Source organism: Zingiber officinale, chromosome 2B (assembly GCF_018446385.1).
Source record: "Zingiber officinale cultivar Zhangliang chromosome 2B, Zo_v1.1, whole genome shotgun sequence".
Classification (NCBI taxonomy): Eukaryota; Viridiplantae; Streptophyta; class Magnoliopsida; order Zingiberales; family Zingiberaceae; genus Zingiber; species Zingiber officinale.
The window spans coordinates 145,504,544-145,528,573 of NC_055989.1; the positions used below are offsets into that span (position 1 = coordinate 145,504,544).

Sequence of the window (24,030 nt, forward strand, 5' to 3'; positions counted from 1 at the left end):
ATACACTTTAGAGCATGAATTACATTATACGAGATATTCAGCGGTACTAAAAGGCTATTGTAATGCAAATTGGATATCTGATACAAAATACTCTAAATATACCCGTGGATATGTATTTACCATTGGTGGTGGAGTAGTGTCATGGAAATTCATGAAATAAACTTACATACCTCGATCAACTATGGAATCATAGTTTATAGCCTTAGATAAAGCAGCAGAAGAAGCTAAATGGATTCGTAACCTTTTAAAAGATATCCTATGTTGGGGACAACTAGTGTCTACCGTGATGATACATTGTGATAATCAATCGACAATTGCAAGGGCACAAAATATCTTATATAATAGTAAGTCACAACATATTCGTTGACAACATGGTATCATTAGACAGTTGATCTTTAACGGAGTTATCTATGTCAATTATGTTAAATCGAAATATAACTTAGCAGATCCGTTTACAAAGGTTTGAATATATATCAAATATACTACACATAAAGAGAAATGAGATTAAAAATCTACAAACAAGAATATTCATAATGGTAACCCAACCTTGTTGATCGGAGATCCCAAGATCTTGGTTCAATTGGACAACGAAATTATGAACGTTCATGTGAGCATTTGGACTAGTTCCCCTCTCATTCCTAGGATAGAAAAGTGCTACCTACGATATATAGTGAAGTTAAGTTATAAACTTTTAATGACTCCTATACTTGAAAAAATAGAGTATGATAGAATACTCTTTATAGGAGGTCACCTATATAAGTATGAAGATGGGTCGTCTCAATGGAATAATTATGAATCCAAGATATTGTCTGTGGCCAAAATGGACAAAACAGTGAGAACTATAAAAAAGTGAGAAATATTATTGTATATGTATCATTGTCTTGGTTTATATGAATTGCTAAGTAGTTCGAGACATCACGTTAACTATGCAACCTAGTAAATCCGATGATACTTTACTATGGAAGGTTCAAAGTCATAAACTACCTCTTCTGATGCAATAATCTTTCGATTGAACTCTCCTTAGATGATAATATGCATGTATCAATTTCCATTCATGTAGGGGATTGTTACAAATTTAAATGAGAAATTAAATTTAGATCATTGAATCAAGATTGACAAATCTTGTTCATCCAATTTAAAAGGTTTAAGTACCCTTTGGATGACTTAATCTCATTCATTGATTTCTAAAGGGTGGCATCTAATGAAGAGGTAGCGCGTCTCTTTGAAAGTGATATGATCTACATCATCCAATTCAAAATGGATGGATGTGATCTAATTGAACTAAGAGGTTATTATACCCCTTCTTATAAATAAGATCCCTCACATCCTCATTTCAATCACTTAATTTCTTTCAAGCAAAGAAAGTATTGCATTCCATACTTGTATTGGAGAGTTCAAAAAGCTTCTTCAGTTTGGAGATCTTGCGATTTGCAGTGTTGTTATCACAAGATAAAGTCGTTGTATCTTAGAAGACGATTACGATATTCTGTGAGCATCGTGTGTGGATAAAATTCGTCTTAAAGAGATAGAGTCTAACTCTAGCCTTGACTTTGCCAAAGCGGTGTTAGACACCATTCTACTCGCGTTCAGATTGTACCACAACCAGATACCAACAGATTGTTGGTTTCATCAAGGATTACAGGCATGTTTTCGATCTAAGTATGGATGCAGCTGATTTTCTATGATCCTGAGATAAGGTTTTTGTTGGATTTAGAGCGCAGCAGAATACATAGATTAAAATTAAATTTTCTCTTGAATCATGGATCTATTTGTGGTACATATAGTTTTAAACAAAATAACATAAAAACATACCTCAAGTTCTCGATAGACGTGAATGATATCACAAACAAATAAAAGTCCCACGTGTGATTCCTTTAGCGGTATCCATGCGTACTAGATCATGAGCTTGATATCATTCGTTAGGTACTAGCCTCTTGGATCGACAAAATCTTTTGGAAGCACTATCGATTCTTTTTGATGGAAGAAACAGAGAAGTTAAAAAGAGCTCATCCATCCAACTTTTCCAAGAGTGACTATTTATAGTCTCCAAGGAAGATGAAGAGTTAAGGTCTCCATTAATTCTTCATTTAAGTAGAATTATGTCCTCCATTAATTAGGAAGATGAAAAGTTATGACCTCCATTAATTCTTCAAGGAAGATGAAGAGCTAATGACTCTTTAAATTTTCTAAGGATCATCATGATTGTATCTATCCAAAATCTCTACTCCCTATTATTTGAATCAAATAAAACCATATTTTATCTTGACTCGTATTAACTTTCAATATTTTAAAATTAATTAATAATCTAATTAATTCTTATTGATTATTTTTAGTATCCACTAAAATAATCAATTATATATAATGTTCATGTCTACGTATTATGTGTGCGACTCTCTAGATTTTATGCACGAAGACAGTGTAAATTCATACACAAACTAAGGGAACCATTTAGCGATAGTTTTTAGTCACCCAAAGTGATAAAATTAATATTAGTCTTAAACTATAAATCATCATGAACCGATTACTATATAATTCAATCTCTTCATCTAGCTTACATCCAAATTAATTTGGTATATTATGCATCATTATCAAATTAATTATTTTACTTGATTTTCAAGATATAATAGACTTCTCTTGAATGATAAAATCATTTCTCCCATGACCATAGATTTCAAGTCAATATCTCTATCAAGCGACAAGGATGTTAACTCTTAATCCAAAATAGCGATGAATTCTTTATTGACTGAACATTATTCTTTCTACGCTTTACCATACACCCAACTATCATATTAATCACAATTTGATTAAAAACTGCTTTTAACAATGTCAAAATACATAACTCCACACATAGAATAAATGAAAAGTTCAAGTCAAAAAATCAGTTACACTCATTTATAAGAGGAATGATCAATGATATTTAACATGTGGTTTCCTCTTAAGCGGATTGTGTCCATTGTATCTCTAAACTTAAGATATCTCCAAGTACAACTTGGATATCTATCCCTCGATTTATTTCGACCTAGTCATACTCAGCGCTGATCTAAATATCTATTTTCTCTCTAGATATCTATTCGATCAAAGACTATTTTAAGATTAATATGCTCATTAATTCATGAAACTTTATCATTAATAGTATACGTACAGAAAAATAAATAATTAACGATAAATACTTACCTTTATAAAAAAATTATCCACAAAATATATAAGAAGTGTCTTGGCACATAAATGCATATAGTAACAGTTTTGACTTTGGCCTACCTTCTCCCAACTTGCATTGACCGCAGGGGTACATTGGAGAAGCCTGCGAGAACTTGCACTTTGGAACCCATGGAAGGAGCCATTTGTTGGATATATGTGAATGCAGAAGATGTGGAAAGGAAATAAGTTTTATTGTGAATGAGACTTTAGTCTCACATTGAGAGTTTCATGGCATATTTGTTTGATTTACACATATATTGATGATGTAAATAAATGTATAGGGATAGACTCTCTCTCACATGTGGATGCACAGGGGATGCAAATCCAAGGCTCGGATTGAAAGTTGAATCGTGTGCGAGTACAACTTACACAAACCGAATGTCGAACTAGTCAGGGCAGAATGTAAACAACCGACTAAAATGTTGGCATTTCACAGACAAAAAAAAACTGAAGCTCTCCGTCTACGTTCTCCCTCCTCTTTTGTCGTGAATCTCTTGATTGACAGTGTACCCGTGATAGGTGTTTAATTCGCCATTTTTAACAACTTTATTATGCTGAATCTCTATAAATTCTTTTCAAATGGTTAAATCTATATCAGTAGGGTTCTATCTATTGCACTGAATCAAGTTAATTTATGTGCGAATATGATCTATATGGGCTGAATACCTAACAACTTTATTATGCTGAATCTTTACAATTTTTTTTTCAAATTGTTGAATCTATATCAGTGAGTTCTGCTTATTGTATTGTGTGAGAGGAGACATGGAAAAGGAAATAGCAGCAATGAAGGTAGAATTAAACCATTTTCCATGATTTTTTTTTTTTTGGATCTTCTGAAGTTTTGCCTTACTTTTCATTATTTGGAGAGAAGAGAATGCGAGTATGATACCAAAACTTGCTTGGATTTTTACAGAGTAAGATCATTATCATATTTATTTAGCTTAATTTATGAAAAAACCTCTTTTTCCTCTCCAATCCCACCATATGGAATACAATGTTAAGGAAGGAGTGACATTTTGAAACAGATGGACAATTAAAAAAAAATTAATCAGGTTGGGTAATATTGAGCTTAAGATGATCGATCTAGTCTCACAAAATTTTTTTACCGACCACCAGAATAAATCAGAAAACATTTACAACAGACAATCCAGGAGCTCAACATCCTTTAGTTGCGTGCTCTATTTGAAAGAAAAATTCCTATAAATTCATGATAACTAAGACTCGAATCATAAATACCTAGATGATAATTTAAATATCTACCACTACACCATAGCCCCGGAGAACATATGGACAATAGGAAGAGACTCAGGTTACTGGTCAAACAATCTTAAAATCACACAATGTTAGGTAAACCATTAACTATATTTGAAATACCCAAATTACCCCTCCTTGTCATACATTTTATGCACTACCATATTACATTAATGAGGGCATTATTATAATTATGAGAAGATGAAGCATATTCTCCAGTGCCTCCATGGCATCGTCTATGGCCTTTAACCCTTTGCTTTCTATTTTTTCAAATCATTTTATTTCCTTCTCTACGCGACGCCGCTTTGGAGCGCATCAAGCGAAGAAGAAGAAGAAGAAGAAGAAGAAGAAGACTGGTGGTGACGGTGGAATGAAGCGGAGCGCGTCGGAGTTGGTCCTGGAGGCGTTATTTCATCACCACGGCGACGATCGGAGCTCCCCTTCGCTTTCCCTGGAGGAGCTACTCCTCCCCGCCGCCCTGGGTTTCGGCTGGGTGAGTTGATTTACTCTCTTTCTCTCTCTTTGATGGATCCGCAATTTTACGAGATTTCGCCCATCGGAGCTGATTCGATCGATCCCGCCGTTGCCTCTTTTTGGTGTGAAACGAAGCCGGATGGGATGGCCGGACCAGACTTGGTCTCAGAATCCGACGGCCAAACACATACAGATGGAATCACAGTCGCTGATTTTTGGTATTCGTGCTTTGATCCTTTGTTTATCTCCATCGCTCTCATTGGTTCCTCTTGCGGTCTTGCCATTCTTTTTTCTCCATGGAAATCTCTGCGGAACACTCTTACTCTGTAGCACATCTTGAGTTTACAAATTATGATGGTAGAAAAACTGCATCATTGATTGGAAAAACATTGTAGTCCTGCGAGTGACATCTGAGAGGGTAAGAACAGTAAGAAGAAAATGAATGTTTTAAATCGAATTACATTATTCAAATCTCAGCAATTAAATTTTTAATTTTTATATTCTATCTTTGGAATATTGTTCCAAAATTTGGTTAACTATAATAGCAACTTGAATTGAGATTTATGTAATCTTCATTTGTTTCATCAGATTCTCAAGTTTGCAATCAAAGAAAGTCATCAGAATAGGAAATATTATGTCTGGAACCAATTATGAAATAGTATTTTAAGTGCATTTGTTAACATTTCTACTTCAACAGTGTTCTGTCAAGAAGCTTCAATTACCATTTTCCTTTTTTTCCTCGTCTTTTACTACTTAACTGTTTTCTAGTCAAAATCCTGTAGGCAATCTTCAGGTGAAATTTGTCTACATGCTTTATGTTACGCAACAATTCTTTTAGATCTCAATGTCTAAGCAATTGTTTGGAATAAGTGTTAGCAAATGAGTTTTAGTTTGTAGCATTTTAAGATACACATATCAAGTTTCTATTCTTCTTCCTTTCCATTTTACTCACCTCAATTATGCACATGCTTATCGAAAAAGATTATAAGAAAATCCACCTGTTGATAGCGTAATCCCTCAGCATTATAACATCTGAAATACTTTCTTCTGTGTTTTATTCCTATTTTAGCTGGGACACCAATTTCATGTCATAAGGCTGCAAAAACAAATCAAATTCTTGGAGGAGCAAGCGGATCTGAACAACCAGGTGATGAATCTTTAGAAATAGAGTGTGGCACATGTGAACAAAGAGCAAATGTTATATAGATTGGTTTATTTGAAAGCCATTTTTTGTTTTCGTCATCTTCGAAATAAGTTTAGTTAGTTACCTTGCTACAACATAACTTGGCTCTCCACTTGCCATCTTGAATCATATCATTCTTATAAGCTCAACTAACGTACATTCTTCTTTCTAAACTTGCATTTGTCGTTGTATCAACTGCTTGAAGCTTTAGAAATAGTGTGGCCCAAGTGAACAAAGTGCAAATGTCATTGATTGGTTTATTAGAATGCCATTTTTTGTTTTCATCATCTTCAAAATAAGTTCAATTAGTTGCCTCGCTACAATATAACTTGGCTTTCCACTTGCCATCTTGAGTCAGATCATTCTTATGAGCTCAACTAATGTACATTTTTCTTTCTAAACTTGCATTTACCATCATATCAACTGCTTGAATCTTAGAAATAGAGTGTGGCCCAAGTGAACAAAGTGCAAATGTTATATAGATTGGTTTATTTGAAAGCCATTTTTGTTTTCGTCATCTTCGAAATAAGTTCAGTTAGTTGCCTTGCTACAACAAAACTTGGCTTTTTACTTGCCTTCTTGAATCATATCATTCTTATGAGCTCAAGTAATGTACATTCTTCTTTCTAAACTTGCACTCATCGTCGTATCAACTGCTTGAATCTTTAGAAGCAGTGTGCTCCATGTGAACAAAGTGCAAATGTTATATAGTTTGGTTAATTCGAAAGCCATTTTTCATTTTGTCATCTTCGAAATGCTTTCAGGTAGTTCGCCTTGCTACAACATAACTTGTTCTTGCATCATATCATTCTTATTCACAAAACAGAAACAAGGTACTTCATTCTATGAGCTCAACTAATGTACACTCTTCTTTCTAAATTTGTACTTATTGTCGTATCAGCTGCTTGATATCTAGCTAGCAATGTTCAGTGAGGAACTATTTTTTATCAAGATGTCCTTATGGTTTTGTTGTTCCTATTTAGGATGGTGTGACCGACACCGACGATCAAGAAAGAAAAAGCGAGCCCATGTTGCTGATCTTTAGCTGCAGGTTGATTACCAGCTCTACCTGAAAATGGTGAGCTTTGCCTTGCTCCTCTAAGATTTTAGTTGCAGAAATTTATTTTCATGATTTAATTTTAGGCTCTTAAGCTTCTAGTGGGAACTATAATAATATAAAATGATTTATAATGTGTTTGGTTTGGCTTACAGATGTGTAGATGCACGGTCCAGATTGGTTTGCTTTGCCTCACATTGAAGGAGATGTATGGACGAGCGAAAGCGACACAGTCCAGATCCGCGCCACGCGTCTCAATTAGGACCATCCGCTCCGTCCGTTACGGGCGGGCCAACCCGCGTTTCGGTCAGGAGGAGAGACTCATTGTTGCCCTGCGATCTACGCTCTGCGACGACCAACGGCGAGGATGCTGCCCGAGTCGATGCGGGGTAGGCCTCCTCGCCTTTAAGAGGCCTCGCACCGCTGCCCTTTCCTCCTCGCACCAGGCGAAGAGATTGGCTTCGTTTCGCGTCTCGAAACCCTCGACGTTTTGATTCCTCCTCCTTTCTCCTCCTCCCCCTCCGCCGTCTCTCTCCGGCCGGCGTCCGCCTCTCTCCGGCGAGTCTTGCTTTATCCCCTTTTCCCATTTCAGATTATCGTAGATCCTCTCCGGGTAACAGAGGGAAGAGACCTTGCCGGATCCCGCCCGATCTTAGGCCGATAATTGCCGGTTGATGGCGTCGGCGATTCTGGCGAGCAGTAATGAGCAGCACTGGCGAGAACCGAATGATTACATGAGGAAGAATCCCATTTCAAACCCTAACCCTAACCCTAGGTCCGTCCTTAATTTCTACGCCGGCGACCATGCGGCGGCGGCTCGATTCCACGCCATGGAGGGCGACGAGGCGATGCCGAACTGTTATGCTGCTCGGTCGGAAGACTCCTCTTCCTTAAATCGGAAGCTCGTCAGGGGTCTCAACAGCAGGGATCTCGTCGCTTCTGGAGCCAGCAGATACGCGTCTTTCCACCTCTCGATGTTATCCAAGGGGGAGCGCAGGGAGCTGAAGCGCAGGCTGATATCGGAGCTCGACCAAGTGCGGAGCTTGAAGAGCCGGATCGAGTCAAGGGAGATCCAGTCCTCCGCCCGATCCGCCGGATTTAGCGCGTCGGGAATCTATTGTGGTGGCCGGGAGGTCACCTCCTCCGCATCAATCCGCGATCCCATGATTTCGAAGCCTTCAGAGCTCTTCCTCAATTCTCACCGAGATCTGAGGCTACAGGCGCGGTCAGCGGAATTAGGTAAGCTCCTCTCCTCCACAATGAAAAAGTGCGGCCAGATCTTGTCAAAGCTGATGAAGAACAAACAGAGCGGATGGTTCAACTCGCCTGTAGACGTTGATGGAATGGGCCTCCATGATTACTTCCAGATCATCAAGATGCCAATGGACCTGGGGACGGTGAAGAAGAAGCTCAACAAGGGGCTCTACCCTTCCCCGGCGGAGTTTGCAGCAGACATTCGATTGACCTTTAACAATGCCTTGCTGTACAATCCGCCAGGGCACGTGGTGCACAAGTTTGCCGAACAATTCCTCCTGCAATTTGAGGGGCTATTTGCACCGGCCTTCAACAAGTATGAGAATCAGCGGATTGCTCTGGAGCAGGAAATGCAGAAGTATCAATCTCCAGCCATGGAGATGATTGTCAGAAATGATCCACCACCACCGCCGGCATTGTCACAAGCGTCCCCAGTGCAAGCACCGAGCTCACCCCCTGCTTTGAGCCCTTTGCTAGCGCCACCTCAACAGCTAACAAGGACCCCGGCGAAGCTCCCGAGACCCAAGGCGAAGGACCCCATTAAGAGGCCGATGACCCTTGCGGAGAAACAGAAGTTGAGCGAGGGGTTGCAGAGCCTGCCTCAGGATAAGATGCCCCAAGTTCTCAACATCGTGACCAAGCGAAACGCTGCCACGTCGCAGAATGATGACGAGGTCGAGCTCGACTTTGATACGATGGACACGGACACGCTCTGGGAGCTCGATCGGTTCTTGTGCAACTTTAAGAAGACGGTCAACAAGATGAGGCGTCACGAGGCGATGGCAAAGGGGCTCATTCCTCCCCCAGCAACCGGCCAAGCCACCCTACCTCCTCTCCCCGCTACGGACGGCGCTGGTGGCGGCGCCTACATGGTAACTAATCTTGATTCATAGGCAGTGAATCCTACTCTGTCTCCCGCATTATTGTCAATCGCAATCTTCTCATTCTGCAGTCACCGAAGGCGAAATTAACTACTGCAGAAGAGGAGATCGACATCGGCGATGACTTGCCAGCTACAAATTACCCGTCGGTGGAGATTGAGAAAAACGCCGGTTGTGACAGTGTCTCCGGTAGCTCCGACAGTGATTCTTCTTCTTCCAGCGGTATCTACCTAAACATAGAAAACAAAACAAATAAACTTATCAAGTGGCTATCTCTAATGCAATTATTTTTGTTTGCCGGATTGCAGATTCCGATTCTGACTCAACCGACAGTGATTCTGACAACAACGATGGACGATCTCCGAGGAATATGGAGCAACCGGAAGGTTAGACCGGGCGGAGTTGTATTTTTCTTCTTCTCTGTTTTTTGTTGGAGTTTGACAGATAGATTGACGATAGGATTTGGGTTATTGGTAGGGTAGCTTGTACTTTATTGTGTAGATATGACTCGTCTTAAAATGAGGAGAAATCTTCACTGAAGAAAGATCCTTATTGTTCGTTGACTTGCTGGGGCCTTTTGGGTACGATGGATCATTGATTTTGAAAGAATCTGTCCGCCGCCGAATCCTTTTGAAAGATGTTTAAATGGGCAGGAATCTTGTCGGGGGCTCCCACTTTAAGACTTTGTAACCCAACTGTCTCACTCTTCTTAAAATGAGAAGAAACCTTGCCAAAGAATAATTCAATAGAAACACTTATATGATACATGAGAACATTAATCTTTATGAGTTGTTAAGAGATTCACAAATCATCAATTCTTTATGGTTTATGAATAAGCGGCGGACGAAGAAGGGAAAGGAATCAACTAAGGAAAAAAAAAAATCCACGGAGAAAAAAACAAAAGAGGCAAAAGAAAGGGGGGAAAAGGATCTCCAAAGCTAAAGTCAAGTCCCCTGACCAAATTGATCCGCGGCCGATAGAAGCGACAATCTCGGTGATGCCAGAGTGCCACGGCTAGGGGAAGAGTGTGCGAGCAAGGAAAAGCTTGAGATCGAGAGAGAGGGAGGGCTTGGCGGGATCGAAGGTGTCGTAGCCACCAGCGAGTTCGCGTTCAATCTTGTGGTGGGCCTGGCGGCGGTGCTAGGAGGACTCAGATCTCGCTGCCGATGAGGGCGACGTGCTCAGAGATGAGTTAGAGAGCGAAGAGGATGGTGGCGACAACACCGTTCAGAACGAACTCAACATTCTCACGATGTTTTCCACCCCGACCTTCCCTCTCCCTCAGTAAAGAATAATTGGTGGTTGCGATGTCAGAATCCGAGTCCCCGGAGTAATCGTTGGAAAGCTCATCTGATGACGAGGAAGTAGCAGCAGGGGTGGCATTATTGGCCTTGTTGCTGCGGTTCTCTGGAGGGCGAAGGAGAAGAGGATGGCGCGGCGGAAGCGAGCAGTGCCGTCACTGCCGTCACGGATCTTGAGTTGAGGGAGAAAGAGCCCATGGCTGGCTACTGCGCCGGACAGAGTGGAGGGAGGGAGAGACAAGGAGTGAAATGTGTAATTCATCCTTCACGAAACTGTTTTTTACAGAAAACTTTTCTCATTTTTTTTTATCTCCATCAACAGGACATCAAAGATTTTGAAGAGGTTTGAGGGAAAAAATTTGAAGGAAAAAACTTTCTTTTTCATTCGAAAGTTTTTTTTTCTTTCTGATAGTGGAGGATAGAATATTAAAATTTTATATTTTGATGTGGATCATAAGAAAGCTCCATTGGAGAAAGTTTGTGCTCCTACATAATATTTCATTGGAAAACATGAATCAGCTTTCTATTGCGCACCTAGGGTTGTAAACAAGCCGAGCCGAACCAAGCTTTGGGGTGTTTAAGCTTGTTTGATAAGGTAACCAAGCCGAGCTGAGCTTAAAATGAACCAAGCTTTTGAAATGAGTGTTCAAGCTTGGCTTGGTTTATTTTTTATGAGCTTGAGCTTGTTTGAACCTTGGCTTGAGCTTGGTTCATTTAGATGTTATCAAACTCTCAATTCAAGCTTGGCTTGAGCTTGGTTAGAACTTGACTTGAGCTTGGTTCGAGCTTGGTTCATTAGATGTTATCAAGCTCTCAATTCAAGCTTGTTTGATTGTTTAAAGTTTTAGTTGTTTGATTGGATATTGAGCTTGATAATTTAAATTTATTTATTTTATTTTATTATTTATTTAGCATATTGAAAAGAATTTTATTAATGAATATGACTTGTGAACATTGTTCATGAACGTTGTTCACGAACATTGTTCACGAACGTTAACGAACTGAACACATACGTGTTCAAGCTTGTTTGTTTAATTAATCTTATGTATATTGAACGAACATAAACAAGCTCTTACCAAGCCAAACACCAAGTTTGTTCACGAACGCTTGGTTCATTTACAACCTTATGCGCACCCATGAGATTTCTATGCGAGTTCCTATTATTCAGGGCGATATTGTAATTTCGAGGGTTCGAGGCTTTAAAATGGCGCTCGTGCATCGCCATCTCAAATTCCCCGTACAAAATCCCTCTTTCTCGATCCACCTCCTGATCGGTCTCCATTTCCGCCTGCATCGGTCGAGGTTGCTTCCTAGGTCGCCGATTTGAGGAGGAGGAGGAGGAGGATCGATCTCTGCTCCTCCAGTCCTCTGCTCCATCGCTCGAATCTCTCCTCGACTCAGATCCCCTTTTCGGTGAGTTTACTTTTGCCCCCTTTTGATGTTCTCGGGCGAGTTTTGCAATCGAGATATTGTTCGACGAAGATCGGCACTGGGCGATGTGTGCCTATTGAAATACCATCTTCGGAGTTAGATAGGAGATGGAAACTACAATGTGAGGGGGTGGGGAGATTTCGTAAAGTAAATGGGAGTGCAGGGATTCGAAAATGGTGCTCTGGGTTTTTGTCTACGGGTCTCTGATTCGAGTTCGATGAGAAGATTATATGTTTGTTTTTGATCTAGGTATTGATGTAGCTGGTTTTCGCCTCTCCAATTCTATTGCCATGATCATGAGAACAAGGTTTTGACTTTGGCCTACCTTCTTCCAGCTTGCATCGACCACGGCGTGAACCTGCACTTTGGCATCAATGGAAGGATCCATTTGCGTAAGTAGGCTCTTGGCAGTGTTTGTTTGATAAATTAGGTGTTTGGTTCGCCACTTTTTAACATTTTATTATGCTGAATCTATAGAAATTCTTTATGAATTGTTAAAAATCTATTTCAATGGGGTTCTTCTTATTGTGTCAGAGGATACATGGAAAAGGAAATAGCAGCAATGAATGTAGAATAAACCATTTTTTTTCTTCTAAAGATTTTTCACCATCACTTCTTATGGATCTTCTGAACTTTTGCCTTTCTTTTCAGCATTTGGATAGAAGAGAAGGCAAGTATGATACCAAAACTTAATTGGACTTCAACAGAGTAAGCTCATTATTATATGTTTTTACCTTAGTTGATCAGGAAGGAAAGATTTCCGAAGCAGCTTTGGCAGGAGTCTTAGTGTAAGATCTTTAAGGTACCTAACTTGTTGCAATATAAAAAAACACTCCAATTGACTAATTATGGTGAAGATTTTCAGATTCATATCGACAATGGACAAGGTAGTCAATAGGTATTATTTCGGTCCAGCTCCATTTCGTTGAAATGGCAAGGTGAGATGCACTTCCTATACCTATTTCCCTCGGTGATTAATCTGTATGCCTTTTTTTTTTTTTGCACCATTTCAATTTATTTTCTTTTGACAAATAGGCACAGCCAATGGCGAAAACAACCTAGGTTAGGGCGGTAAATAAATCAAATAGAGTTAAGCTTTGTGGTATTCAAGTTTGTTGATAAGATAACCAAGCAAAGCTTAAAATGAATTAAATTATTGAAATGATTGTTCAAGATGAGCTTCATTTTTTTATGAGCTTGAGTTTGATTCAAGTTTAACTTGAGTTTGATTTGTTTAGATATTATCGAGCTCTTAATTTAAACTTGTTTGATTGTTTGAAATTTTTATGTTTTAAGTTTGTTTGATTGATTATTGAATTTGATAATACAAATTTATTTATTTATTTGATTTTTTTATTTATTTATCATGTTGATAAGGATTTTATTGATAAATATTGCTCACTAATGATGTTCATGAATATTGTTCATGAATATTAATAAGTTGAATATATGTGTTTAAGTTTTTTTTTAGTTTAACGAGTTGTTCAAGTTTGTTCATTTAATTGATCTTGTGTGTAATAAATAAATATAAACAATTTTTTATCAAATTGAATACTAAACTTATTCTATAACCCTATCCTAGATTATCTCTTTTTGTTGGAGAAAGCAATGCCAAACATAGGTAGGTAACAAATCTCAGTCATCATTTTCCTTAATTTTAATGATTATCATTTCCCTATAAATATGTCGTCAATGTTTTAGTTTTTCTTCTAAACATAGTATTAGTGGATTTGAGTTGTGTTTCCTTGGAGAGTAGATTGTAAAAAAAAATATTTTTTTTTTTTTAAAAAAGAAGATAGTTTGATGTACAAATTTCTGTCAATGTTAAATTTCAAAAAAAAAATCTATTATATACAATCTTATTTTGTTTTGCAATAGCCTAGTTTTGAGATTCAAATTCATAACTTCTATATCACACTTCAACAACTCCATTGTTGTGCCAATTATCCCTTTCTAATTTTGATCAACCATAAGGAAATTCTTAAGATTAACTAGAGCGCATAAGGTGTTGTCAATTTGAAATCTAAGATTCAAATCTTAACATAATTTAAGTAAATATCTCCCTCATGTGCTAATCATTATTTCAATAGTTAATAATCACTTATGATTTATCTCTTTCGTTTAGGTCCAAGACTGATTAACGGAGATATTGGGAAGAACACAGTCATCTTTTGCCAACTTAAGATTAACCTTTCAATTTTGATCAGCCTTATAACTATTTCAGCCTCACATTGAAGGAGAATAACCTTTTAATTTTTGTCCATGATAAAACCCTCAGGAGAACATTACACTTTTGCCTGTGTTTTTTTTTTTTTTAGTTTTTCCTTAGCTTACAAATTACAACGGTGGAATCAATGCATCCCTAATGTGAAGAAAACCTTTCTTCACATTAGGGAAGGCGTCAATTTCACCTCGTGAAAAAAGTCAGGCGACGATGCGTTCTTGTTCTAAACTTGAGAGGAGACTCCTTGGAACCTTCTGGTATAACGGATCGTGGACTTTGAGCAGCACCCGACGAATGTCGTCCTGAATCTTTTGAGAGAGATGCTTTGAATCGGTAGGAATCTCGTGGAATTTTTGAATTTAATCTGGCAACACCAATTAAAGAAGTCCTTTTTCAGGCCATGGCTTGCCAGGCCCACTGAATTTTTGATTATCTTTCATTTTGGCCCTGAATTGTAAAATAGGGTGTAATTGATAATTGTTAAATTGAGAAAGCTGAAGTTAAAATGTCGATAAAACTGAATAATTTCAGTACAACTGTTCGTTGCGTTCATTGCGGTAGTCGCTCTTACGCCCGGTGAGCTTACCGCGGTTCCTTCACCGTTCGAATGAATCAGTCTCGTAAATTTATCCATCGGTATGCTTACCGACGTACTTCCCGCCTACGCTGCCAGCTGTAAAATTTGGGCGGGAGAATATTTATGTTCCTCTTTCATACCCAACATAAGCTTCCACAAAAACTTACCCAATCAATATGAATCCGAGGGCCCGCTGGGACCCATGCGGGTAGTCTACGGGTACCGGCTGGCGGTCGAAACTGCCTTATACGAACAATTTTTTGCGCCCTTCTTCGCCAGCTGTCACTTTCCACGCCGCTGCCTTCTTTTCTCTTCGAGTGGGACCCGCCGTTTTTCCCCCTAAAAATATCACTAGTAATTGGAAAAAGTTTTAGGGAAAAAAAAAAACTTGGCGCATAAAAAACCCGTGGCCCGACGCAAAGACGTTTATGCGGACGAGCGCATAATAGAGCGTCGCCCCACGGAGGAACGTATGAACGAGCGAAAGCGACACGGTCCAGATCGGCGCCACGCGTCTCGATTAGGGCCATCGCCTTCGTCCGTTACGAGCGGGCCAGCCCGCGTTCCGGTCAGGAGGAGAGACTCTCTTTCGCCGTCCGATCTCCGCTCTCCTCCGACCAACGGCGAAGATGCTGCCCGAGTCAATGCGGGGCAGATCTCCTCGCCTTTAAGAGAGAACGCCCCCTCACCCTTTCCTCCTCGCCCAAGACGAAGAGATCGGATTCGTTTCAGGTTCCCAATCTCTCGCCGTCTTCGTTCTTTTCCCCCCTTTGTCCTCCTCCGCCGTGTCTCTCTCCGGCCGGCGACCTACTTTCTCCGACGGGTCCTGCTTTATCCCCCTTTTCCCCCTTCTCATGACCATACATCCTCTCCCGGAGACGGAGGGAAGAGAGCTTGCCGGATCCCGCCCGATCTGAGGCCGATAATTGCCGGTTGATGGCGTCGGCGATTCTTGCGAGCACTAATGAGCAGCACTGGCGAGAACCAAAGGATTTCATGAGGAAGAATCTCAACCCTAACCCTAACCCTAGGCCCGTCCTTAATCTATATGCCGGCGACCATGCGGCGTCGGCTCGATTTCACGCCATGGAGGACGATGATGCGATGCCGAACTGTAACGCTGCTCGGTCTGAAGACTCATCTTCCTTGAATCGCAAGCATGGATGGGGCCACAATAGCAGGGATCTCGCCGCCGGTGGAGCTAGCAGATACCTGTCATTCCGCGTCACGACGTTCTCCAAGGGGGAGCGCAGGGAGCTGAAGCGCCGGCTGATGTCGGAGCTCGACCAAGTGCGGAGCTTGATGAGCCGGATCGAGTCGAGGGAGATCCAGTCCTCCGCCCGGTCCGCCGGATTCAGCGCGTCGGGGATCTATTGCGGTGGCCGGGAGGTCACCTCTTCCGCTCCGAGCCGCGATCCCATGGCTTCGAGGCCGTCAGATCTCTTCCTCGATTGCCAGCGAGATCCGAGGCTACAGGCGCGGACGGCGGAATTAGATAAGCTTTTCTCCGCCACAATGAAGAAGTGCGGTCAGATCTTGTCAAAGCTGATGAAGAACAAACAGAGCGGATGGTTCAACTCGCCGGTTGACGTAGTTGGAATGGGCCTCCACGACTACTTCCAGATCATCAAGACGCCGATGGACCTGGGGACGGTGAAGACTAAGCTCAACAAGGGGCTCTACCCTTCCCCGGCGGAGTTCGCAGTGGACATCCGATTGACATTCAACAATGCCTTGATGTACAATCCGCCGGGGCACGTTGTGCACAAGTTCGCCGAACAATACCTCCTGCAATTTGAGGGGATGTTTTCCCCTGCCTACCACAAGTATGAGAATCAGCGGATTTTTCTGGAGCAGGAAATCCAAAAGTATCGAGCTCCAGCCATGGAGGCGGTTGTCAGAAATGATCCTCCACCGCCTCCGGCGTTATCACAAGCGGCGGCGCCAGTACACGCACGGAGCCCACCTCCTGCTTCAAGCTCATCGCCGGTGCCGACCTTGCCGCCTCAACAGCTCGCAAGGACGCCGGCGAAGCTGCCGAAGCCCAAGGCGAAGGACCCCGTTAAGAGGCCGATGACCCTTGTGGAGAAGCAGAAGTTGAGCGAGGGGTTGCAGAGCCTGCCTCAGGATAAGATGCCCCAAGTTCTCAACATCGTGACCAAGAGGAATGCCGCCGCGGCGCCGAACGGTGACGAGATCGAGCTCGACTTTGATACGATGGACGCCGACACGCTCTGGGAGCTCGATCGGTTCTTGTGCAACTTCAAGAAGATGATCAACAAGACGAGGCGGCACGAGGCGATTGCCAAAGGGCTGATCCCTCCAGCAAACAGCCAAGCCACCGCGCCTCCTCCTCTTCCAGCTACAGCCGACGCTGAAATGGTAACCATTCTTGATCCATAGGCAGTGAATCGTTCTCCATATCTCCCCCATCGTTCTCAATCGCGATCTTCTTCTTTGGCAGTCACCGATGGCAGTCGATGACGATACCAGGCCCGGCAGCAAGAAATTAACCACTGCGGACGAGGAAATTGACATCGGCGATGACTTGCCGGCCACAAATTATCCGTCGGTGGAGATCGAGAAAAACGCTGGTTGCGACAGTAGCTCCGGAAGCTCCGACTCCGATTCTTCCTCTTCCAGCGGTATGTTCTTGAAACCCAGAAAAGTAAAAAAGAAACCTTATCAAGTGGCTTCGTCTCTAAGTAATGCATACAATTGCCGGATTGCAGATTCCGATTCAGACTCAACCGACAGCGATTCCGACGACAACGACGAACGATCTCCGAGGACGACGGAGCAGCGGGACGGTTAGAGCGGCGGGTGGAGTTGTTATTTTGGGTGGGTGTTTGATAGATGGACGATGATAGGACTTGGGGTTTATTGGTAGAGCAGTTCCATCCAACAATGAACTGCTTGTTCTGTAATCGGGAATCTCTTCCGCCGCATCCAATACAAACCCTAACAATTCTTATTACACGTTATGAACAACTCTTTTCCTCGTGTTTTAAGATTCATAGCATCTACAAATCGGTAAAAGGGGTACTGCCAAGCAAGTAAGGAATGAGATGGAACATGAAGAAAACACTAATCGCATACTTACCTTTATCCAACTTCTGATCGAACAACAAATCAATCGAGGCGGCGGATTCCACCCGACGAACTAGAACAAAATCTTAGCTTCTGAAATCTTCGATCGAAAAGAGATCTAAAAAGATGGAACCGAAGAACATCGATATGGAATCAGAAAGGGGAAAGGGCAGATCGAAACCTCAATTTCGCGACCAGAAAAACAAGTGCATGCGAGCTGTTATCAAACCCTAGCGCCGGAGGAGGATAAGAGGGTACTCACGTGTTTCCGATGCCGGTGGATCTCGAGTTCCCGCAGGAAAAAGCCGCTGCCGAACAGCGGCAAAGTCGACTGTTTAGATCCAAATCGAGAGAAGCTGGAGAAGCACCTGGCCGCCTCCCCATGACTCGCCCTTTCTCTCTGTCTCAATTTTTCGCTCGCGTCCAAAACCCTCGATCGCCGGGCCTTTGGAGAGGTCTGGTGGCCGAGAAGACAAAGGGAGGGGGTAATGGACAAACCCAGCCTGTATTTTGTTGATATTTTAAAATAAATCTTAATCCGAAGCTCTCTTTTTATCTCTTAGTTGACGAAAAACTTATTAGATAAAGGATTTTTGAACTCATGTTGTTTTATTATTATGGAAATACTTGTGGATATTTCTTTAAAAAGTAATCCAATTATTTCAAATAATATAAGCTAATAGTTTTTTTTATTAAAAATTATTCTTAGGGATTTGGTATTATATAAGAATCAACTTAAGATTTCCTACTATAAGAGTTTATGATTTAGTTAGCCAATTGAAATCATCATTTTTTTAAGGATAAAAAATATGATAGGGTGCCTTATTAAGGTTAATAAAAGTAAAAGGGGCCTTTTGGCTTCTTCCTAAAATTCTATAAATTTATTGATAAATTAATAATGATATTATTAAATAATACTATATTATTAATATTAATTTTATTTCATAAACTTTTAGGCAGAAACCTTATATTGATATAGAATAAATATCATAGTGCCTTATTACCTAAACCCTAAACATAAATTTGTAAAATCCAATTACAATATACAAATAATTGTATCAACTCCAGTGAAAAAAATATTTTTTTAAAAAAAATTCATAATTCAGTGTAAAATTATTGAATTGGGAAACAAAAATGACCAGCAAATAAGTTGTCTATCCTTTACAATTCTAAACTTTTGTGATGCTATTTTTCAATGATGGAGTGATGAAGTCAGTGTCTTCTGCTCCCTCTGCTCATGGCAAAATGCCTTGAAGTTCCCTACTAGACCATGAATATCACTGTAAATAAATTGTGTTAAATGATAAGAGTTATAAAAAGGATTATGTTTTTTTAATAACTTAAAAATCATCATCGTTGTAATGATAGGTTAATGAGAGCTATAGAACAATTTAACCAGGCCACTGCACCAGATCAAAAGTAAAATTGAAAAAGGGTCACAAAAGTGAAATATCGCTTATACGGATAAATCATAAAAATATTTTATCCTAACACAATAATTTTATCTTTTATATGAACAGGTCAGACAACAAAAGAAAACAATTATTACATTAACAAAGAAAATTAAATGAGCATTTTATTACACTAACATGATAACTCAATCGACACTAATTGGAAAAGATTATAATATCATTAATTAAACTCTTACCAAATATCGATTATTAACAAATTTAACAATACATAAAATAAACTAGAGTAATTATTAAAATCAATTCAAAATTCAAGATTTTTCATGAACCACGTATTTTTTATAAAAAGAATATAGATCAGAATAATACCTCTGTACATTTATGTGACTGTCGGTAGACAAATAAATCACCGCCGTTCATTATCATCATCATAATCCTCGAAGGACCTTTTGGGGATCGAGCTGGCCGCTGCAGTAACTGGAGGCCACGAGAGAAAGCTCGAGCCTTCCGGTCCATTCCTCGCCGGGCTTCAAAGTGATGGGTTTCTCAACGTTGGCAGCACCCACGCAAAGCGTGCGCTTGTAGTCGTCGTCTCCGAAGTCTGGAATGGACTTGGCCTTCTTGTTCCAAGGGTTCCACACCACTACAGTACAGTGGCGGTGGGAGGAATCATTCGGATCAGAAAAGGAATCAATGCGAAGAGTGTATCGTACGATATGTTCTTACCAGCGTCAGGTAATCCGTCTTTACGCATCACCAAAGTCCTTTTCTTTTCATGGTCTATGATTGCAATCTTAGTCGGTGTGCCCACGTAGACTCTATCGATCTTGTCTCAGTGCAATGGAAGAGTTAGATCTCAGCAAATCTTACAAGGGTGATAAGTCTCCCTACCTCGGACTCGAATGTGAGCGCGTCTCCTTGTTCAGTGAAACGCTGCCCTTCCTTCAGGTTGTCGAGGTAGTCCCATGTCTCCAGACCTTCAACCCGTACTTCACTGAATCCTCAAACCGAACAAGAGAATCAGCTACGAGACTACGAAACAAATGCAAAAGTGGCAACTGACCTGATATCAGAGAGTGAAACGTAAGTGTGGAAGGCAATGGTAAAGGAGAAAGGTTTTCCATCAGAATTCGTGTTTCTTATGCGTGATGTCAACAGGAGATTGCCTCCGAGTACCAAGCCAACTCTCAGACGAAACTCATAACTGTGGGAGATTGAGAAGTTGTTCAGCCAAAGGGCAGAACATGAAAATTGTAAATGAGTAGGTTTAGATAGCAGCAAGGAACCTGTGAGGCCAGTTCTTGAGATCATCCTGGGTCGGCTTCAGGATTAAGTCGACATAACTCTTGACGGAGGAGCTGGTTGGTAAAGGTGGTGGATTAGTATCTACAGTCCAAAACTTATTCCTGGCAAATCCATGTTGTTCCAGATTTCCAGAGCTTGAAAACTGCATTGAAATAAAGCCATTACATCGCGCCAGAAACAAAGTTTTAAGTAAAACAGATGTTGATGGTCAATAAATAGAACCAATACTTGAGGAAAACATATTGGAATGCCGCCACGGATAGCTTGTGGAGGCTTAAAGGCGGCCTGTAAGGAGAGAACAATTTTAGGTGTAATATATCCAAGAACTAGTTAAGACAGAGTATGATGACAAAAACTCAGCATAACGATAGAGATAGTTGGGATGCCTCTTCTTAGAAAAGCAGCAAGAAATGTTAATAGGTCAAACTGTTTTATAGTTAGAAGTTAATGTGCCTACCTTACTGCTAACAAAAAGCAATTCCTCCCTACGGTTATTTTTCCAGGATAGCACTTGACCTCCAAACAAGTACACCTGCAAAAGCATACTGTAGTCAACTTTCATATAGATGTGTTCTTTCTTCTCACACTCACTTCCATTGGAGAACAGAGATATTCAGTCGAAGGTTTCTCCGGAAGATTGAGATAAAGGCATTAGGCATGCAGTTGGTAAAAGAAATTCTGCTCAAAGAAAAACTCTTTCAGTAAATTGTGGGAGTAATATGTGACAAGACTAATTTCAGTAAATTTCTTTGTTAAATGATGATGGAAGAACCAGGCCTAAAAAGCAACAATGATCATTTTAACTACATGGCAAAACTGATAGTCAGGTGAGAGCCATGATTGATTAATTTCAGAAGTCTTCTAGGACTCTAGAATGATTGATCAATACAAGACAAATCTGGCTCCAAAATAAGGGTGACTAGGCTCTTAGATGCAACAAACTGTTTAGCAATGTGCCTTCATAATTAATTAATCAACAATCAATAAACTTGAAGCATCGGGGTAAGTTAAGTAACCAAAACATGTAACAGAAAAAGGTCAATCTGAATGAGAGATGGAAATTAATGGTTTAAACATATCTATAAACCGGAAAACAATTGAATGAGAGCATCAATTAACATCCATCCCATATATAGAATAATTGATTCAACAAGTTTTCGTTCAGAACAAGTACAAGAAATATCGAGACACTATAATAGTAATCAATTTAGCTTTTCTTATAAGAAATTAGATAAGCCAATGGGTGTGGAGAAGGCCACCAACTCTTCATAGTTTCAATGAGAAGGTAGTACTTCAAAGAACGACATGAACTGTTCTTGAGAATACTCCAACACTATCAGTGTACCAAGATAAAGAAGCGAAAGAAAAGAATTAACAGAGTATAAGTGTACACCATGAAACTTTTCGTGGTAATTGATCAACTTAACGATATTTATATATGTGAAAACCGATTACATGGTAATTAATAATGATAGATGAGAAAGAACAATATAATGAAAACCATGGCAAGCAGATTAATCTAGAAATCGAGCTGGCTGTTGCAATGCAATATCTCAGAGCCAATTAACCACATATCACTATCTTTTTCTACTGCAAAAACATGAAAGAGTCGGCATAAAATGAAAAAAAAAACTTTTCAGCTGTACAATTAATCCTTCTTTATTGTAGGACTACAAGATCCATCTATTCCAAACTGGCACTTGGTCAAATAAACCACAATCGAAAGATAGGAATTTAAAACAGCACACTACATGTATCATTACCAAGAGAGATGAGGGCTAAAATCGATCCATCATTAACAATGCTATAGAAGTCAAGAAATAACGATGCAATAACTGGAAACACCTATTCAAGGGATGCAAATGACGAAACAAGGATTAAACAAGCATCAAACGGAGAAAAGGATCGAAGAGAGACGAATAGGAGTGTAAGAGTTCGAGCATTAATTACCAATGAAACGAAAACAAAGAAATGACAATGCAAGAGTTGATAGAACGTATTCAAGCAATGCACACGATCCAAGATCTCTTCAACAAACAGGGATTACACAAACATCTAAACGATCTGAGGGAAACGAAGACGGCTAGAAGGAATCGAGTATTACCAGTGCAATAAAAATAAAAAATAGCAGTGCAACAGTGGGCACAAGGTATTCAAGCAAAATGATCCAAACAAATCGATATCGCTTCCAGAGAAGGATCGGAGTAAGGAGGAGAGGCAGATGGTCAATAAAAAACAAGGATTAGCAATGCAACAGCGGATGCAGCGGATTCAAGCAACGCAAATGATTCACAAATCAAGTTAGCTTCTACCAATACGCAATAAGCGTAAATCTAGACTAAGAGATGGACAAGAGGGAGAGAAAGGATGGACATGGTCAATAAAAACAAAGATATATCAATGACACAGCGGATGGAATATATTCAGATAACCAAATGATTACAATTGGAGACTGTTTCAAGCAGCACAAATGATCCTCAAATCGAGATCGCTTCGTCGAACACACAATTGACGTACATCTAAACTAAGAGGAGGATCAGGAGGAGGGAGAAGAGGCGGATGAAATTGCAAATAAAAACAAAGGAATAACAATGTAACATAGTACGGAGCGTATTAAAGGAACACAAATGATCCTCAAATCGAGATGGCTTCCACGAACACGCAATAAACGTACATCTAAACTGCGATAAGGATGAGAGCTGAGGAAGATTGCTAATAAGAACTGGAATAACAATGCAAGTATGCAACACTTTATGTCACGTATTAAAGCAACACAAGTGATCAACAAGTCGAGATCGCTTCCATGAAAACGCAATTAACGTGCATCTAAACCGAGAGAAGAATCGGAGCGGAGGAGGCAGGAGAGGCGGATTAAGACAGCCATTAAAAACCAAGGAATAGCAACGCAACAGAGGATGGAACATATTCAATCAACGCCAAATATCCACAAATCGGGATCGCTTCCACGAACAAGCAACAAACGCACATACAAACTGAGAGATCAAGGATTGGGGGGAAGGAAGGAGGAAAGGCAGATGAAGATTTGCCAGTAAAAACCAAGGAAACAATGCAACAGTGGATGGAACTTGCATTCAAGCAACGCAAAATGATACACAAATCGAGATCGCTTCTACAAACAAGCAATAAACGCACATCTAAACGGAGAGCAGAATCTAGAGAGAGAGAGGGGGGGCGGACCTCGGCGGAGCAGCCTCGGGGTTCCCTGAGCACGATCTTGTCGAGGTCATTGACGGCCTTGCAGAGCTCCAACGGCGGCGGTCTCTCCCCAGCCATGTCTTCTCGCGATCGATCAATGACCGATCCCTGCACCAACACCACCGGAACCCTATTCCAGATCGATCGAATCCCTCGCCGCCCTTCGCTCGCGGGCACTA

General features: G+C 40.6%; 3 protein-coding genes and 1 pseudogene across 14 annotated transcripts; 2 read left to right on the top strand and 2 right to left on the bottom strand.

Annotated features, from left to right (window-relative positions):
• The first annotated feature begins 4,736 nt into the window (after nucleotides 1-4,736).
• Nucleotides 4,737-12,949, top strand: LOC122047660 (transcription factor GTE7-like). 8 transcript variants are annotated; one of them, XM_042609078.1, is made up of 10 exons: nucleotides 4,737-5,141; nucleotides 5,993-6,070; nucleotides 6,871-6,939; nucleotides 7,090-7,184; nucleotides 7,319-9,289; nucleotides 9,370-9,520; nucleotides 9,607-9,684; nucleotides 12,366-12,422; nucleotides 12,682-12,818; nucleotides 12,896-12,949. In XM_042609078.1, exons 5-9 carry the CDS (start codon nucleotides 7,838-7,840, stop codon nucleotides 12,690-12,692), a joined length of 1,749 nt encoding a protein of 582 aa, XP_042465012.1. In that variant the 5' UTR covers nucleotides 4,737-5,141; nucleotides 5,993-6,070; nucleotides 6,871-6,939; nucleotides 7,090-7,184; nucleotides 7,319-7,837; the 3' UTR covers nucleotides 12,693-12,818; nucleotides 12,896-12,949. The 8 variants fall into 8 exon arrangements, with proteins under 8 accessions (XP_042465012.1, XP_042465013.1, XP_042465011.1 ...); XM_042609079.1 differs by having other exon boundaries at nucleotides 4,737-4,942; XM_042609077.1 differs by having other exon boundaries at nucleotides 4,737-6,070.
• Nucleotides 12,950-14,205: 1,256 nt separating this feature from the next.
• Nucleotides 14,206-18,433, bottom strand: LOC122047662. 5 transcript variants are annotated; one of them, XR_006130629.1, is made up of 4 exons: nucleotides 17,935-18,433; nucleotides 14,999-15,170; nucleotides 14,841-14,927; nucleotides 14,206-14,701 (listed from the first exon to the last, which is right to left on the bottom strand). XR_006130629.1 is itself a non-coding variant. In XM_042609088.1 (3 exons), the coding sequence occupies exons 1-3, from the start codon at nucleotides 18,303-18,305 to the stop codon at nucleotides 14,916-14,918; spliced, it is 306 nt and encodes a 101-aa protein (XP_042465022.1). In that variant the 5' UTR covers nucleotides 18,306-18,433; the 3' UTR covers nucleotides 14,707-14,915. The 5 variants fall into 5 exon arrangements, 2 of the variants coding, with proteins under 2 accessions (XP_042465022.1, XP_042465021.1); XR_006130627.1 differs by having other exon boundaries at nucleotides 14,207-14,701; nucleotides 14,789-14,927; XR_006130628.1 differs by lacking the exon at nucleotides 14,206-14,701 and having other exon boundaries at nucleotides 14,707-14,927; nucleotides 17,935-18,039; nucleotides 18,184-18,433.
• Nucleotides 15,223-17,808, top strand: LOC122047661 (transcription factor GTE7-like). Its single transcript, XM_042609086.1, has 3 exons — nucleotides 15,223-17,213; nucleotides 17,296-17,476; nucleotides 17,564-17,808. The coding sequence occupies exons 1-3, from the start codon at nucleotides 15,768-15,770 to the stop codon at nucleotides 17,644-17,646; spliced, it is 1,710 nt and encodes a 569-aa protein (XP_042465020.1). The 5' UTR covers nucleotides 15,223-15,767; the 3' UTR covers nucleotides 17,647-17,808.
• Nucleotides 18,434-19,758: 1,325 nt separating the features above from the next.
• LOC122047663 lies at nucleotides 19,759-20,783 on the bottom strand (annotated as a pseudogene).
• Nucleotides 20,784-24,030: the final 3,247 nt, after the last annotated feature.

Excerpts from the sequence above, each read along its gene's own strand:
- LOC122047662 (XM_042609087.1), bottom strand. The coding sequence starts at position 18,305 with ATGGGGAGGCGGCCAGGTGCTTCTCCAGCTTCTCTCGATTTGGATCTA. Across the intron at positions 15,183-18,183 it reads TCCACCGGCATCGGAAACAC|TGATATTTTTAGGGGGAAAA; the intron begins GTGAGTACCCTC and ends TCCAATTACTAG.
- LOC122047660 (XM_042609077.1), top strand. The coding sequence starts at position 7,838 with ATGGCGTCGGCGATTCTGGCGAGCAGTAATGAGCAGCACTGGCGAGAA. Across the intron at positions 9,290-9,369 it reads CTGGTGGCGGCGCCTACATG|TCACCGAAGGCGAAATTAAC; the intron begins GTAACTAATCTT and ends CTCATTCTGCAG. Across the intron at positions 9,685-12,365 it reads GAATATGGAGCAACCGGAAG|CTTGCATCGACCACGGCGTG; the intron begins GTTAGACCGGGC and ends ACCTTCTTCCAG.
- LOC122047661 (XM_042609086.1), top strand. The coding sequence starts at position 15,768 with ATGGCGTCGGCGATTCTTGCGAGCACTAATGAGCAGCACTGGCGAGAA. Across the intron at positions 17,214-17,295 it reads CTACAGCCGACGCTGAAATG|TCACCGATGGCAGTCGATGA; the intron begins GTAACCATTCTT and ends CTTCTTTGGCAG. Across the intron at positions 17,477-17,563 it reads CGATTCTTCCTCTTCCAGCG|ATTCCGATTCAGACTCAACC; the intron begins GTATGTTCTTGA and ends GCCGGATTGCAG.